Source organism: Corvus hawaiiensis, chromosome 2 (genome assembly GCF_020740725.1).
Source record: "Corvus hawaiiensis isolate bCorHaw1 chromosome 2, bCorHaw1.pri.cur, whole genome shotgun sequence".
In the NCBI taxonomy this organism is placed as follows: Eukaryota; Metazoa; Chordata; class Aves; order Passeriformes; family Corvidae; genus Corvus; species Corvus hawaiiensis.
Window position 1 is genome coordinate 57,591,992 of NC_063214.1, and position 17,875 is coordinate 57,609,866.

The window sequence follows — 17,875 nt, forward strand, 5'->3', positions numbered from 1 at the left end:
ACACAGCTCAGTCAGTGCTTGTTAACAGAACAGAGGAAGATTTCTGAGTCCTCTCTGAGCCCTTTTGCACAGGAAGGACTGGGACATATCAGAGCACTCAAGATGACAAAACCAAACAGCCTCCTTGTAGGGATTAAAAACAACTCTTCTGGCAAGATCACTCTTTATCCTTCAGAGGTTTTGGAGCTACTTTACTACCTTTTTTATCATACTTAAAATGTTAATGCTCAGTCTTGCCTGTTTCAGGTAAGCTTATTATTACAACAGTGACTTGGTACCATGAAAGTCTTCACAAGGCACAAAGGAGAATTCTTGAAGACTGTCAAAATCTAGATGTCCACTGACGTACAAAGACTTGCAACTATTTCTTTGTGTAGCACACCTCCCTCACACTGAAACACATACACCCACCTGGAACTTCTCTTGAGCAAAAGACTTCTCTAAAACCTCATCCTAGAAATAGTATCAGCATCTTGTTCAAATAATTCAGAGTCCTTGGCCATGGGTCTGGGTGACATGGTCCAGGAACTAAGGAAGATCCATGCCTTCCCAGAGCTTCAGGTATATGTCAATGGCTGTATCACAAAATGGAGAACTCTCCTTAAGCAACTGAATCAATTTCTGAGTTAATAATTTTTATATATTAGTTACGCATTACCCATTCACAGCCTAGTTCCCACCCTGGGGAATTTACAGTCTGTTCTTTGATAGATGATGCCATTTTAACAACACACTACAAATCTCCTTATAGGCTTGACTTTATCCTGTTAACACAAGTGACCGACTGCGCTCTCAGGTCTTCCAGAGAACTACAAACATGCTTCAGAAATGGAAGAGAATGAAAACTCTTAAATCTTCTGTCAGACATTACATCTATATCTGTCGGGGGAAAAAAATGTCATAAATAATGACAGCATTTTCACTTTATTTATTATATAATTTCATTTCATTTCTTGAGGGGAAAAAATACTAAACTCCCCATAACAGCAGAAGGGAAGGTTGTACATCAGCAGGTAGAGCCTGTCTCAGTCCCAGGAATTCAAAGTACTGTTTATGGTCAAACCTGTAGACAGCACTAAGATCAGATGAGGTGGAAGATGAATTTATCTTAGTAAGTACCATCCCCAAGGGAGAATTCTGAAGGGGTTATTCTGGGGCCCTGTTGTCCTCATGGCTCTGCTTAATGTAACAGCTTCATACAGACATAGGCATGGTCAGCCAAAAAAAGATCAATTTAATTCAACTTCAGCTACCTAAAAACTACATCGCTCATTTCAATCTCCCCAGAAATGAAGAGAGAAATTTATGCCATTTCATAACGGTTTCTAGGAAAAGTAACATGGGCACATCCAAAGGCATCTCTCCTCTACTGGCTGCAGAACCTAATGATTAACTTTATCTAGGCAATGAGTTTTCACATGGCGAAATGAGGTGGAGACTCATCTTGGCAGTGGATGTCTCCTGTTTATTGCAAGTGGAAGACCTTTCTTCTGCTTCCTGTAGTATCTTGAGAGTCTTGCACCCAGAGCATTTTTCTCCACTTCAGAGCAAGGAATTAATGTCCAGGGTAAGGTCTTCTGGCTTCCAAAAGGGACCTCAAGCAGTCCCTAGGATGCCATCTCTTTTCAAAAAAAGGTCTGCAAAGTGTAAAAAAAGCAGATCACAAACTTTTTTTTTTACATTAGGTGCCACCACTCTTCAAGCAAGATGCTTATTCAAGATAATGGTGCTGCACAGATGTTTGTGCAGCCCTCATGTTGAGAAGTGACAAAAGGTTAAAAACAATCTCTTCCTCTCTGTAGAAGCAAAAGTTATCGCCTTGTTTCACAAAGAGAGGTGGCCATACAAGCTCACCTCAGGTGGCTTTGCTGGAACTTCTTTCTGTGCCAGGAGTGTTGCTGCCCATCCTTCTCATAATGCAGCATACACATTCCTGAGGTGCCACACTTATAGCCAAAATCCAAACAACTTAAAAAAAATTCACATAGAATTAAAAAAAGGCATTTTCTTATCTCCATTTACACCTGAAAGTACTTCCTTGCACTGCAAAAAAAAATCATGACTATCAGCTCACAGCCCTTAGCAGGAATCCTTTCTTTTTACCCGAAGTGAAGGTGCAGAATAATTTTCAGGGTTTTATTGGTTTGGTTGGTTTTTTGTTTGGGTTTTTTTTAGCCCTGCACCCAGCATACACAAGTGTGCTGGGCATTACAGAAGTGCTAATGTGGAGCAGCTGACTAATTCCCAAATATTTCAAGCTGCTCAAGCAAATTGCCTGTACTTTCCCTTTGAGGAAATTAAAATAAGGGTACTAAGGTCACCTTGCTGATTAAATTCTGTTATTTTGTGGCCAATGTGCCCTGCTTATGTATTCCTGTGCTAAACTAATCATCATAGCTGGGTCCAGGAAAGAAATTTTATCCTGTCCTCTAGAGGGTGGTTGTAACTCACGTTCAAGTACTTGGGGATGTTCTCTACACCCCAGTATTGCTGGGATTTGAAAATGGGGCTCCTGTTGCTCTTCCATTCCCACTTCCACCGCTTCTTGCAGCACATTACAGTAGTGGCTTCTCTTACAAGTAAGTATTAGGTTTGCTACAGACAAAAACATGTCATCCTTTGTACAAGTTTGTGGCGTGCATTTCCCTCTACCACACAAATGCTTGCAGCTACAGAGGACTAAATCAAGTAACACAGACAAGCACTTCCCCCTTACTATATACTTGTATCCAGAAGACTGGGAAATGAAAAACCCAGCTTAGCAACAAATAGAATCTGCCTTAGAAGTGGCAATATATACCTATAAATACCCGAAGTCATATGTAGATTTATCACCTGCATATCTCATTTACCTTTTTAGCTTCAGAATGGAAAACATTTGACCCCATTTACTCTGAAGCATCCTCTGACTCTTCAAAATAAAATGACCCCAAGACAAAGACACATCTCCCATCATGCCAGAGTATTTAAATACCTTATTTACAGTTGCCTTCACATTCCTCAAAGGCCCAGTGAAAACAGTGAAAACAAAAGTGCCTAGTAGGACCGGCAAATTTCAGCTACTTCAGAGAGTGGGAAGGAGAGAATTTCAGAGGTGCAGAGAATTCTCTGGAATCTGTCCCATCTCGTAGATACAAAAGGAAAAATCTCCTACAGGCACACAAAAAAAATCTCTGCTACTAGCCATTAATAGCTTTATAGGTCAAAACCTTCACATCTTTAATGGAGCTTACAGGCAACAGCTAAAAGGGTCACACCCCCTTTCCCAAACACCATACTGGCTTTAGTGCAGACAGCTGCCCTTATGCCAGCCTGAAAACACTCATTCAGTTATAAGGCCCATAAGGCAGAGACAACAGCAGCAAAATTTGAAGTGAGGTAAAATGATCTTTAACTGGAAGAGGAATCTATTGATGAAGCATAGGTGAAAAATACCTCTGACACATGACTCTTCCACTCTTCCAAAGTGATACAGCTTTTTATTCATCACCCCACAAGAAAAATCCAATTAATAAGGTCATCTGCTACCCTCTGTCACAGATCTAACTGACACACTCTTCTTTTAATATCCTACTTCCTTTCCACACATCTACCTCAGATGTTAATGAACCAAATCTCTCAGCAACTTCACTGCCAATTAGAAGCAACTCCTCTGAAGGGAGAGGAAAACAAAATGTGAACTCTGAAGTGTGGAAAAGCAGATAGATATGGAGCAGAAATCCACCTTCTGCCTCTAAGAAGATGATTTTTCCTCCTCTTAATTGCTGCTTTCAGAAAACTTTGGTATCATGTAATTAACAAGTCACTTAAATTTAATAAAACAACAGCTGTTTCTCTGTGTTATTTTTTAAGAAATATGCAAATTAAGACAGTTTGTTGACTTGCCTAATAAATACTGTAAACCCCACTCAATCTCTTTGTGGCAGCTGGAATAAAATTTTTAATCATCTAACATTTTCTACACTATAGATTCAGTTCCACTAGCATTAAAAAGTCTGTCTCCCAAACACTAGCAAAAATATTCTCAACACATCATCACACACATACTTCTCAAAAAGGAACCATTTCAACTAGAAATCTTTGGATGTACTTACTGAGATTGTACCATTGTCTAGACCTATGGACAGCCTTCTGGTTTCCGGGTTAAAAGACATGCATGAACATGGAGCTGAAAAAAATGAACATGTTGATGAAGTTAACAAAACTGCGATTCTCGTTTTCTTGAAGTTCTGGAAAGCCTAAAACTAGCTAACATGCTTTGTGATGCTGTGCAGCATTTTGAGCTTTCCAATAGACAAGAATTAAAATAAAACTGTTCTTGCAATTCATTCAACCCTATCCTATTAGGACATGGAACAATAGATATTTCTTCCTCCAGTTCCTTCATTATGTTTCTTACTAGTTACATATAAACAGACTTTTCATATAAGAGCAATAGTGCTGCTTTGATATAAGAGGCACCTGACATTTCAGTGTAAGTCAGAGATTACTTAGCTGAATAATTTAGTTTTTTTACATTTGCCTGAACTGTGCTGACAATAAAATAAAACACTACATTATGTCAGAGGCTTGCATCCTGTACCTACAGTAAGAAAATTCCCCAGTAGGAATCAACATATCAGCTAATATTAAGGACTGAGTTTAACTGCCCCCTACTCCAATTTCATCACAGGCAGCACTATGACAGTATCACATACTATGACTGAAATAAAACTTTGTATCTAAAACTACCCATTGCTTGATTACATTGACATTACTCTAATAAACATCAGGATTTATCCTTAAATTGCACACAAGACAGTCACAGTATGCTCCCTCAAGGATCTGGCAGGGTTTGTATCAAGGCTAAAACCAGATTTCCTTGCAAGAATTCAAGAGCTATGCTTGGTTTAATTGAAAAATTGTGAAATTACATTCAGAAAGCAGGAATTGTTTTTACTGCCCAACACAGCAGCATGCAGCTGGGAATCCTGCTGTCCCAACAGAAACCTTCAGGAATTATTTTTCAGGATCAATTGCCAACTGCAGCTAGGATAACAGTAAGAGTGCTTTATAAACCATATTCTTATGATAAATATGGAGTACAGTCAGATACACTTTTAGTTCAGCTTTTTCCCCCCTCTTGGTTTCTACTCTCCTTTGTGATTGGTCACACGTTTGTGTTACTAACAAGCTTGGAGTCCTCTCTTTTGCAGTACTGTAATCCAGTACATTCTCAATTTGAGTAATGTCTCACTTAGGACTAAACAGCCCATACCTTAGCAAATCTTCCTTGATAGTTTAGTTGGCAGCAAAGGTATATGAAGAAGAAGAGAAGAGTCAATATTGACTGTTTAATAAAACTTGTTCCACCTTCAGTACTGACTCCCTCCTGAAATGTTTCCTGAAGGACAAGTAACCATAAACAGAAAGCCCATCAGATCCACATCGAGGCAGGCACCTCAGTTTATTTCTTTCCTGGCAGGGTTGACTGAATTGAAATAAAGAAAAGGCTTCTGTTCAAGGAAACTGACAGAAAGGAAACAATTAAATCAGGCCTAGTAACAGTGACAAAATTGCTCCTTCCTGTACCTTTCCCTTAGAAAAGGCAAACTGGAATCATCCCTTTCAAAGGTGGTGATATTACAATTACTATTATATTGAGACTTCTATGCCTGCAGCAGAATAAGAGCTGTAGAAACAAATGGACAGAACCTCCCCCCCAGTTCTAAGCAGAATAAACATCAAAGAATTTTAAAGGCACTTAATGCCAGAACAGGCATATTCTACACAGCAGCTTTTAAATGCTGGACACTGTGCATACATTGAAAGAGCTACCAGTATCTCTGAAGGCAATGAGCAGCTCACAGAGAAAAAGTCTCAGGTAAATTAACTATTTGAAGTATGCTTTTCCCAAACACTCCTGAAGCAAATGATGCAAGCAATTGCTTGACACAATCTGATATTGTGTCAATATCAGAAAAATACAAAAGAAGTAACTTCTGAATTCCAGACCTGTGTGTACACAATCATAGCAGTGTAAAGATACTTATTTTGCTATAATCATTTTCCCAAGGGAACTCTTCAGTAACATGTGCACTTAGAAAAATCATTATGTCAGCACTAAAACTATGTCCATACCAGCTACACTGATGTAGTCAGTGGTGCCAGTTGTAACAACACTGTAGCAGCTTACTCTGGTAAAATTAAAACAATATTCAGGTACTTAAGCACTTAGGCTCATTAAAAAGAGGGGAAGAAAAAAAAAAAAGGAAAAATAAAACAAAACAAAAACCTGAAACCTTAAAATTCTAAGATATTTAAGACCCTTTTAAAAACATATCCAGGAAAAATAACAGCACTCTGAAGGCTCTCTACTTCAGTACCTAGCTATGACTTGGATTTCAGACTGGAAAAAGATTGATCTGAACTACTATAGAGGACAAGCAGGATATTCCTGATGCATAAGTCTGGCTGCAGTCTTTGTCTTAAATACAGGGCAAATACACACTGATTTTTGCCTTTAGAAAATGAAATGTGGAGAAAAAAACCCAATTACATACTTCATGCTCTCAAGAGTGTGTTACTTTTATTAGAGGCTGAGAGAATCAGAAGAGAAATACAGACTTTGTACCTGCAGTTTCAGGGACCCCCCCCACTTTGAAGTGCCTACATGTGACACAGTTCAAGACCAAAGGAGCATGTTTTGCTTTGCAGTTTTTTTACCCTCCTGTTCAAAGCAAAGCACTAGTTATGAAAACCATCATAACACAAGCAGTGTATTATCTGCACCAAAGACTGGATACTCCACTGCTCCCCAGTACAATAAATCCTTTACTCCATTCTACACCTGTAATAGGGGTTTTGGTTGCATTTGGGTCTTTTTGTGTCTTAGTTTTGATGGTTTTTTTAATTGGAAAAGTTTACTTGACTCTTGACCACAATTTCTTTACCTTTCATAAATTTGTGTCTGATAAGTTGTTTTTTTAATTAATTCTGTGCCCAAAGTGACAAATCTAACCATGGTCACACCTGTAATCAAGAGCACACATCTAACCAGGGTTACACATTCACAGAGGTCTGTTCTAATCAGCTGTTGAGACAACACTGGTGTGAAGGAAATGTATTAGCAAGGTTTCAGCTATAGCTCTTTCCATTTTCATGGGCTAGAGATGATGATCAAAAATGTGGCCACTGTGTTGTCCAGAATCTTTTGACCATAGAATCACCCATAGGCAGGATGTAAAACTTCCCCGATTAGGGGAAATCCTACCTCTAAACTCAGAAAAGATTTATAATCTTGACCTTTTTTCCAGATATTTAATGATTTTTCACATTCAGAATGCACTGATAACCCTGTTTGGGTGCAGAACTTGACCAAAGTACATCACTGAATCAACCCAACTCCTCATCCTTCTCATTTCCCAGAGGACCTAGGCTGCAAACTCAGTTATTAAGGCTACCTGATATCACATCATAAAATAGATTGGGTCACACATCACCACATTTAAAGTCACAAGTCATGTTAATGGGGTATCTATAGGTAGGACTGCCACTCACAGTTTGCTAAGCAGCACAAAAGGCACCATTGTGCCTACTACATTTTTACATAGAGAACCTCTCAGCAGTCATTGTTCTTTAAACAACAAAACCCAGTATGAACCTAAAGCAGAGCACCATCAGAATGGTGATCAACACAGAAACAGACAAAACCATCATTTCCAGTTAAGCACAGACTTGTACAGATTCTGACTCAGAGCCCTTTCTATGATTTCCAAGCTTAAAGGCATGGCTGATAATGTAATTCATTAATTACATGTAATGTCATTGCTTCAGTTGTTTATTATTTTTGTATTTTGTTTTTTTTTTTATTTTATATTATTTTATTAATTTTAATTAAATTAAAATTTAATTAATTAAAATAAAAAATTAAATTATATTATATATAAAATAAAAATTTATTATTTTTGTTTGATTATACCTGATCATTCTTTAAATTGTTGAATAACACAGTATAATTTTAGTATCTCATGCCTCAAAAGCTTACCAGCCTTCGAAGTGAAGGAGTACTGTCAAGTGTTCAAATTTATGAAGGAGCTTTGAAACAGACCCCCTTCAGTGGAACTGGATCTACTCCATCATTTCCACTGAAGCTGTTATTACTGGCAATAACACAGCTTTGCTAAGACCAGAGAAGAACCTAATGAGATTCAAAAATGCAAATTTATGCAAAAACACCACATGGTAAAAGAGAAGTATCAATGCCAAATAGCTAGAAAAGCCATTTCATAACAGTTTGGCTGGGGAAAGCAAACCTCTTAGGACAGGTTAAGGGAACTCAGGCCACTGCTAGTGATCATGACAGAGCTCCACATACTGCCACATCATTAGCTAGCTCACAATAACTTCTTGTGCAAAATCTTGAGCAGAAAGTACCTTTGGGGACTGACATGTTCTTATGAGCTAGTCCATCACCAAAGGAAGATGAGTGGTCCTCCTCTCTACCAAATAATTGTTTTCTTAAAGCAGGCAAACACCATGGCTGCCCTAGGGTCCTAAATTGATGTTCTTGTACTAAAACTTGCACTGATTAAATGTTTTACATATCATGGGACAGATGTCTCTTCCAAATCTACCTATCTTAGCTTAAAATAATTCTTTCTCCAGACAGTATGAATACCTCCAGGAGACTTGAAATGTGTTCCCCAATCTGGATTTAAGGTCAGCTTTACAAGATTCCCAAAGACAGGCTAACCTAGCACATCTGATTGAAGCTGACTGAAGAGCATTAGTATATGCTTGCCTCTGACGACCTACAAAGTTATATTCCTGCACTCAATACAGGGGTTACAGCAAACAGCAAGGGCTGTCATTTCTTCAACTCTCTCTTGGAAAAATGGACATTGATCTGCAGTTTCTCAAAGAATGAACACTCTCTTTGGGAGAGGAGACATAATGGAGGGATGCATCAGGGAAATTTGGTTTTCCACATTTAATTGCAGACGTAAAATGATTCTGCTTCTAAACTGGAAGAGCTGCCCTCCCTGTCTGGTATCCTCTCTATCATATTAGCTGCCATGGAATATTAAGTTCTTACCAAATAAAACCATTTACCATTGCACTCTAATGTACTGAGCACATACAGTAGGAAGGGCAGAGTGATTTATGCAGGAGATTTACAAAGCTTTATGGACTCCATTAGAGGCAGAATACAAGAATACATATTGAGCTCCCACATTTTAAAATCTATGTTTGCATTAAATGCTCATCCCTTACTAACATGTCTGTATCCTTTTACTGCTGTAATCTCTGATGCCTCTCAGAAGCATTAGCATGTAACTTGGTAAAGCTTCACCAATACCAAGAGGATTGTTCAAGAATAACATCTGAAACAAAGATGTAAGCTTGCAAATGGTCATAAGCATGAAGCTTCATCAAAACCAGAAAAGCCATTTTGCAAATCCACAGTAGATATTGAACATCTCCTTATACTTACATGGCATTGCATGGTATATGCTGGGCCAGTACTGCCCACTGTCTCTCTTCAGCCAGACACGAACTGTTCTGTAAAAGAAAGAACCACAACATACATGTGAGGAAGAATTAAAAAAATAACCATGACTGAACGAAAGCAAAGTGGTCATGATGAATGTACTAGATGTTCTTCAAAATTAAATTATTTTGCTAAGAGGGAAAATAAACCTGTGAACTCCTACACCAGCCTGATACATCTACCTCAGTTCAACCCCTGTAAGGTGATGAGAGTAGACCACTCCTTGGTTCCATGTAGTATTCAACACCTTGGCTGAACATATCTCAACAGTATTTGGGAACAGCTATGGCTGTCCTTTGCCTTTACAAAGACTTGAACATGACTGCTCATTCAACACTTCACATGAGGATTTGGGACACCACAGGTAGCCCAGTAGAGCATTCCTGTATCAGCACTTCCAGTCTCTGCAGAAGCCTTCCCCCTGCTCTCAGGGTAAGCCTTGGCCCACCTGCTGCCTGTTGTTTCATTGTTCTGCTTCAGGAAAACCTCTAAGAAAAAGAAGGAGCTTCTGAGATTTTCAGTTGCTAATTACTGAGATTACGTCCATTTGTGCCAACAATGAGCTCCTCAGCTTCAGGACCTTTCCCTCTCCTCAGTGCATGCAGAGTGCTATCAGAAGAAGCCATGAGCATGAAGAAGCCGAACTCTCATTCTTCTCTGAAAAGGATGACCAAGGTGACAAGCAGCCTTGCAGGTCTCCTCTGCCCCATCAGTTTGGAGTTGTTGTCCTTGAACAGGCACTTAGCACCCCACAGTGCTCCCCACAAACTCATCAGCAGTTTCCTCTCTACTAGAAGATCTTCCCAATGTATCTCAGGATTATTTTTGCTTTCTCATGATCATATCATACTGTCAGATCCCTGTTACTCAATCCATGCCCTTCAGACACTTGAGACATTTGTTGCTTATTTCCAGAGCAGAGGATCTGGACTGATGTACCATCTGGGTCATTAAATATTTATTATGTCACCTTTCATTGCCATTTTCTTGTTTTGGTCCAGTCTGAAGCCTCTTTGTAATTGAAGTTCTCTCTTAACTTCAGTTCATCAGTTAATTTCATCAAAACATGTCTAGTAACAGTGTCAACAGTTAAAGCAGCATTAACGTCTTTCTTGTTCCTGCATAGCCCACTGTCACCTCAATTACGGCCACCTGTTACCTGCCTTATTGTTCCTCTAATCCTTATGACACCCAACGTTAACTAGAAAATTCTCCATATAACACTGTATTCCACTCTTTATTGATTTACACTGGATGTTTTCTCTAGAAAACAGTTATCCAAGACAGCACCATGTTAGCATAGCACAATAGATTTCGACCCATCACCCACTTCTATTTAGCCTTTTCCACCAAAGTTACTATGCAACAGCAGATACAGGAGGGATCTAAAAAAGCATTGTTTCCATAACTTTTGCTTGATACTACTAAGGAAAAAGAAACAAGCAAGAATGGCTCTTTCTAGTACATAAAACATGTAGTACATAAAACAGCTTATGGAAAAGACTATATGATCATTTCTACTGTTACCTCATTTTATTAAAAAAGCAGATTGCAGCCCTCTTTAGTTGGTACAAGTTCAGAGCAAAACCATAATATAATAAACATAATATAAATATAATAAATATAATAAATATAATTAATTAATTATTATAATATAATATAAATTGATCTAAGGCATTACATACACAAATATAGTCTGAATTGAGATGCCATGCATAATAAAGCAATTCCAAAACTAGGAATCTGTCCTTCAAACTAAAGGCTGCACCATCATGGCTGCCTGTATTGCATATATCCAAAATCAGGTTCCTGATTATCTTACCGTGCATTCAAACTCCTTTTGCAGCAAGTAATTCAGAGACCTTGGGTATTTGGGCACTACACAAGCTGAATCATTGTAGAAATATCTCAAGCAGACACTTTGACACAGTATGTTGCTCTAAAAACTAACACCTCACTGGGTTAACAAGTCCCAAGGCTAGAAAGCTTTCACAAATTACTGAAAACATGTAACATTCACTATAATTATCTCTTAAGTCTAGTGGCCTTTTTGTATTGAACACAGCAGCAGCTCTGAAGCAAAGCCACCAAAAATTTTATAAGGCACAATTCAGCAGCCAATAACAATGCTGACATATCTTTGATCATGAGAGGGACAGACAAATCTTTCTGTCATTTCTCCCCATAGCTGACCACAGCTGTTGACTAGAAGCTCCAGAAGCACATCAACCACTCTGTTTCCCAAATGGATGAGCTCTTACAAATGTGTTTGTCCTTGACAAGTGAGGTTACTGTGGGAATGAATGAGTGTGCACAAAAAAATAATGGGATGAATCACAGGGAGCTGAAATAATTCAATATGAAACTGCCCTGAGGAGGTCCACCTGTGAGAGACCTGTCTTTCTTGACCATCCCAATCTATGTATTTGAGTGCTATCAATTTCAAAATCCTCAGGCTTCAACAATGCCTCTCCTCTCCACTCTGAGGCTCTGGCAAATAAATCCAGTATAACATCTTACAGATAATTCAGCTTGCTAGGAAAGGACTATGTAGAAGAACAGATCTTTCAAAAGCTGGAGGAAATAAAAAATGAATTTTATTTCCAAAAATGGCAATAATTTGGATGCTTTGGGTAGGTTTTTTTATTGTTTATTAAACTGTACCCACTGCAGAACTACTAATTAATTTAACAATTACATCAATGTTAAGACTTTCAGATGAATGATAATGAAGCAAAACATATTTTCTATGTTTGTAAAAAGAAAAACAAACTGCTGGAGGTTGTGCTAAGAGTGAAACTACTTTTACTAATATATGCCTTTTCTATAGGTACACAGTATGCTCGTTTCTTAGTGTAGTCAAATATATTTTCATTCAAGGGCTAAATCATGGGACTAAATGAGAACTAAACGAGAAACAAAGCATTCTAAGAATAAAAATAATATGAAAAGATGTCATCTAACTATAAGGTGTGCAAAAAGGAACATAACCAGCACGTCAGTTCATGTAACTCTTTAGAGAAATAACTATTTCCCCACTAAATGATTTTAAATAAAGGAAAATAAAAGATCTTGTAAACAATTTATTTTATAATTAAGGATGATTGCTCTGCATGTCTTTAAAGCAAACATTTAAAATTTATATTAAGCATTATAATGGAATTCCAATATCTATGTATAAGCTCATCTAAAAGCATGAAAATTTTTCCTTATGTCAGGAAACGACAATTCAGAGTTTTCTTCTCTTAAGATCACTGAAAGAGATAAACATTTTATTGAAAGAAGGAAAACTGACCTCAGTTCAGTAACCTTTTCTAGCTAACTTTTTCTCAAAGTAGATTTGGGCTAAAGAACAAACCACATCAACTACTCAATCTGGGAGAAGCCAAATGTTCTTGGAAGAGCATGTTCTTTTTCAGCTGCAGTTCTACACGTTTCTATATACTTCTTTACAGAACACTACCCACTAGATGTAAAACTCAGAGCTTTTGGAGCTTCTAAAGAATACAAAGAAAAAAAAACAAGCATGAATGAAAATAAGCTTTTTTATGGATATCCAGCACAAGGACTACTTGCTGCTTGCATGGTTACTGGACTTAAACAGCACCCACCCAGGTCAGCATTCATTCTTCAGCTGCTCTAAAGTGATTCGGTCAGCATCACCATGGAAATTAGTTGTCCTTTCATTTTGTTGCCAGTGAATTGACTTGGAAAGATTTTTAGAAGCTGTCAAATCGATGGATATTCTTCTAGTCTTTTCATAACAGAGATGATTCATTTTTAAATGAGACAGGCCATACAGAAATAATTTTGCCATACAAAAGACAGGCTATGTCTTCATATATTAAGGGGATGTGAAAATTGCATATTTTAAAAGAAAAATTGCTTCTCTCTGTTATGATGAAGAGAATGTGCCTCAAGTCCAGGTGGCTGTGGATGTACCAGCAGGTCTCAAGCACACTGCCAGGCTGTGCAGGTGTGCAGGAGGTGGGCTTCACCTGAGCACCTACTACTCATGGAGGTGCCCATGTCAACAGCAGCACGTCCGCCTCAGCATGGCAGCTCTGTACATCACCATCTACAGAAACTTATTCAGGCACTGGTATCTCATTTATGATAAAAACAATTTGTTCATACAAGCTGAACTTTGTGCATCTAGGCTGCACTGTGCCCCATGAAAATCTGTACAATGCCGCCAGGTTGGATGCGAGATTCTCTATCCCTACTCTGGCCTGAGCAATCACCTCACTGCTGGAAAACTCAGTGTCACTTGGAGTGCTGGAGTTGAGTTTCTGTGAGTGACTCATAGGCAGGGCTCCTTTGTGCCTTGTATGAAATTAAGGCAAAAGACAAACACTGGTGTTGCATACAGTACAGACATATTGATGCATCAAAGCACTGGTCGAAGACGTTTGTATGTTGCAATACTGTGAAATCTGTGGTAGGGAGATTCATTACCTCAAGAACCAAGATCCCTATAACACTCCACTTCTCCAGAATATCCATAAACCCACCAGTTCTAGTTCTACAGTTTGAGTGAGGAAATCGAATATATCCGTTTCCCATAACAGATCCTTCCTCTCCTGTTCATTTTTTTTCTTTTTTCCTTTCTCACTCCTGTCTCTTAAAAAGTTTCTCTTTGCTGAGATGCACTTCTCTAATATTATCACCTTCATGCCCCAGACATACACCAGAGTATAACAGAGCAGAGGTAACCCTCAACACATACAATTTACTATATTATTTTGTAGGTATTCTTGGGCTTCAGGAAATTATTTTAAATGGCATTTTAATGTATTCCTTATTGTTTATACCTTGGACCATATACTGCGGCATTATTTTCTCTCATCTTGCTGAGTGACCGAGACCAGGAAGCATCAAATGAGATGTGAAATTATTTTTAAGTTTTTATTTTATTATTTTATCATTTTATTCTTATTTGTAGTGAGGACAGAAATTACAGAGGTATAGAAACTTTCATCTGTCACTTTCTAAAGTCATCAGGCTTATTCAGAGATCCTTTGTGCGTTATATCTCCTTGGGAAAGGAGGGTATGTGAACAGTGCAAATGACATAGTTAAAAATAAACATTTCCTACTGTCCGCTGTTCTAACTACAGAACTGATTTAACACAGTTTCAGAACAATTTTGAAAAAGGAAAAACAACACACCAAACTATTCTGGAAGGCCCTTTAAAACACTCCTCCAGCTATTTATTGACAGAAGAAACAAAAAGATATTAGGATAATATTATATAAGGGTTAGTGCAATCTGTGAGGTTTCAGGCATACCTAATGGAGTATTAGCACATATTCTTACCATCAGTACACTGAAGACTTCTTTAGTGTTGAAAAGAAACTCCACCTATTCCTAAATATCCAATAACAGATACTTCAGAAGTATTCAAAAGACATATCTCTCTAGAAACTAAACATCTGCATTTGTGACAGCAAAAGCTCTACCTGACGCCAATAAATAAATGTGACAATAGTAGCATTTGAAGTCCAAGTACACCACTGACGCTTTATTGCCTTTAGTAGAGACACACTGTCATTAGAAGTAGGATAAAGAAAATTATTTAACAACTGCATTAAACTGAATTATACAATACTAAAAATCCCCCACCATCTCCAGGGACTTTTGCAGGCAAGAGATGTGAAGAGATTCTGACTTCCACCAGTTAGTGACATGGAACCCTACTGTGAATAAAGTATCTTTCATGCTTAGTGGCAGCTCATGAACCACTGCCAGTGTACTGGAACCAGTGATGAGGAGTTTCATCTCTCCAATAACTTTTGAAAGAAAGTATATGAAAGCAAAAGTCAAAACCAGAACCAGTTTCTGGGTCGGCTCGTGTTTCAGGGAAAACAAATAGAAATGCAATAGTAAGTGCCAAAGCCTCAGGCAACAAGAGGACTTTATCTAACAGTCCTTATCCTATGTCCACTAAATAAAAAGCAAAAGAAAAATCAAGACAAAACCCCAGTACTTCCACACCACCCCCACCAAACCCAGCACCAAAGGCCCAGGGAAGTGAATGACTGTCTCTCACTCAGACTCACCCATATTAATTCCCACAAAACCTATCACACAACTGTGATGGAGGATTCTGCATAGACCCTGAAATTTTGGGGCACATTCCAGGTGCTACCTTGTTTTCACCAGTTTTGATGAACAAATGTGTGATTTAAGCTGAACTAATTAAAGATTAACTCACTGGACCTTTTCTGAGACTGTGTACAGCTATACAGCCACAATATATGACTGATATAAAGCTATTTAGAGAGCATGCAATGGAGGTCCATAAGGATAGTGAAGGGTCTGGAGGGGAAGCCATATAAGGAGTGGCTGAGGTCCTGTTCAGCCTGGAGAAGACTGAGTGGGGACCCCAGAGCAGTCTACAGCTTCCTCTCAAGGGGAAGTGGAAGGGCAGGTACCGATGATCTCTTGTCTCAGGTGGCCAGCAATAGAACCTGAGGGAATGGCATGAAGCTGAGTGAGGGGAAGTTGGATATTACGAAAAGGTTTTTCACTGGAACAGGCTCCCCAGGGAATTGGTCACAGCACCAAGCCTGCTGAAGTTCAAAAAGCATTTAGACAAAGCTCTCAGGCATGTGGTGTGATTCTTGGAGTATCCTGTGCAGGTCCAGGAGTTGGACTTGATGATCCTTGTGGGTCCCTTCCAACCCAGGATACCCTATGATTCTATGATCACTGTAGATCTGGTCTAGGTTCTTTTGTATTACAAAAGAGCAGGTTCAGTTTCTAAAATAAAGTGCAAGAGCTACAAGTTCAGGAAAAGGGGAAAATGTGTGGGGAAAAGATTAGAGAGTTCTGAAGAACGGACTTTATTTCAGGGCTGTTTTAGAGAGGTTCTCTCAGCAGCGATTTCACAAAGGCATTTCTAGAGGATACAATAGCCTCACTGTAACCTTGGTCTGTAACTCACCATTGGGCTTCCTATAAAATAAAAGCCTTTTGAATAATAACTGCACTCCTTACTCTGTATCTCTCAAGCCCTGCTATGAAACCATAGGAGCAGTAAGATCTGACTTCAAGAGGAACCTGGGCCAGCTCCCAACAGCCAGCATCTTTGACATCCTGCTGTTGTATCCAAAACACTGCTGCCATTGTCACCAATCCAGCAACCCTCACGCACTAAGCTCAGAAGCACCAGAGAAACAGGATCATGGCAAGGGAGGTGAACCAAGCAAGGCTTGCACACAGTCCTGGATGTGAATAGCACAGGGAGCACACCAAAACACACATGGTGGTTGCTGGATCTGGTAGCAGCACCTCAGGCACCAGCTGTGTGGGAGGGAGGAAGGAGTCTCATGAGCACTTGAACATTCAAGTGCACTGTCAATTCCACCCAGTGATATAAAAAAACATTGCACTAAACAGAGTGCCAAACAAGCAGGCAGATGGACTGAAAGGCAGGATTTTTTTCACACAAAGCTTACTAAGCAGTCAAACCACGCTTTATAAGATGCTTCCCCATTTAATTCATGCTGCTAAACTAAATGCAGATGCACATTGCATAATAGGGAAAATGTCAATGTTTTGGTAGGTTTTATGCAGCTAGAGGATTGCATAGGTTTCTCAGGGTGTTATATCCATCAGTTATACTTGGACCTCAGAGAAAGTGACACCAATTTATTTAACACAGTTTTGGTTTACATAGAAGGCTTTTTGAGTATTTCGTGGGAAGTGACTAGAAAACAAAGATTCATAGGAGACAATCTCAGGAGAAATGAATTTTTATGACTCAAAAAAAAAAACCATGACAGCTTTACTACGCAGCTGTGAAACAGTTTCCACCCATTTTTCAGTTTTCTGGACAATGAGAAATGCAGTTCAGTGATTTTTCCAGTTACCTGAGTACACATGCCCAGGAGCAGTGCAAGCTCTGCTCTTCAGGCACTGGACGAAAACCGGATTCCGATCAGTTTCCACTTCAGAAACTCTGGTCAAGTAGAGACCCAAAAAATGAACCATAAGTCACAACCACAGAGAAATACTCCGTTATGTTGAGGTTACTAGAACAAGGTTCAGAGAGCTGGGCTGCCTCAGGTCTTCAGCAGCTCCACAAAAGCAGTTGTCATCATGTGTCATAAGAAGCAGTGCAGTGACTATGTCACATTCCAGCAAAAATGCTGTAGGGAAGCTAACTTATTCTGCAAATGTAGGTAAATGCTGGGCTGGAGTTCCCAGTAAGCATCAGCCTTCAGCTTTGGAAAGTATTAAACAACAAGTGCTACATCATGCTGGGACTTCTTTCCAAGCAAAGTTTCAAAATTAAATACGTCATTAAAAACTGTGCATCAGTCTTCCTTACAGATC

The 17,875-nt window shown here is 38.9% G+C and overlaps 1 protein-coding gene across 1 annotated transcript in view; it reads right to left on the bottom strand.

Moving 5' to 3' along the window:
* Positions 1-17,875, bottom strand: part of WDFY2 (WD repeat and FYVE domain containing 2) — a 63,008-nt gene that overhangs the window by 20,509 nt on the left and 24,624 nt on the right. The window contains exons 2-3 of the mRNA XM_048295223.1: positions 9,476-9,543; positions 4,095-4,168 (exon numbers count right to left, since the gene is read on the bottom strand). Of these exons, the coding sequence (XP_048151180.1) occupies positions 4,095-4,168; positions 9,476-9,543 (142 nt within the window). The remainder of the gene's footprint in view (positions 1-4,094; positions 4,169-9,475; positions 9,544-17,875) is intronic.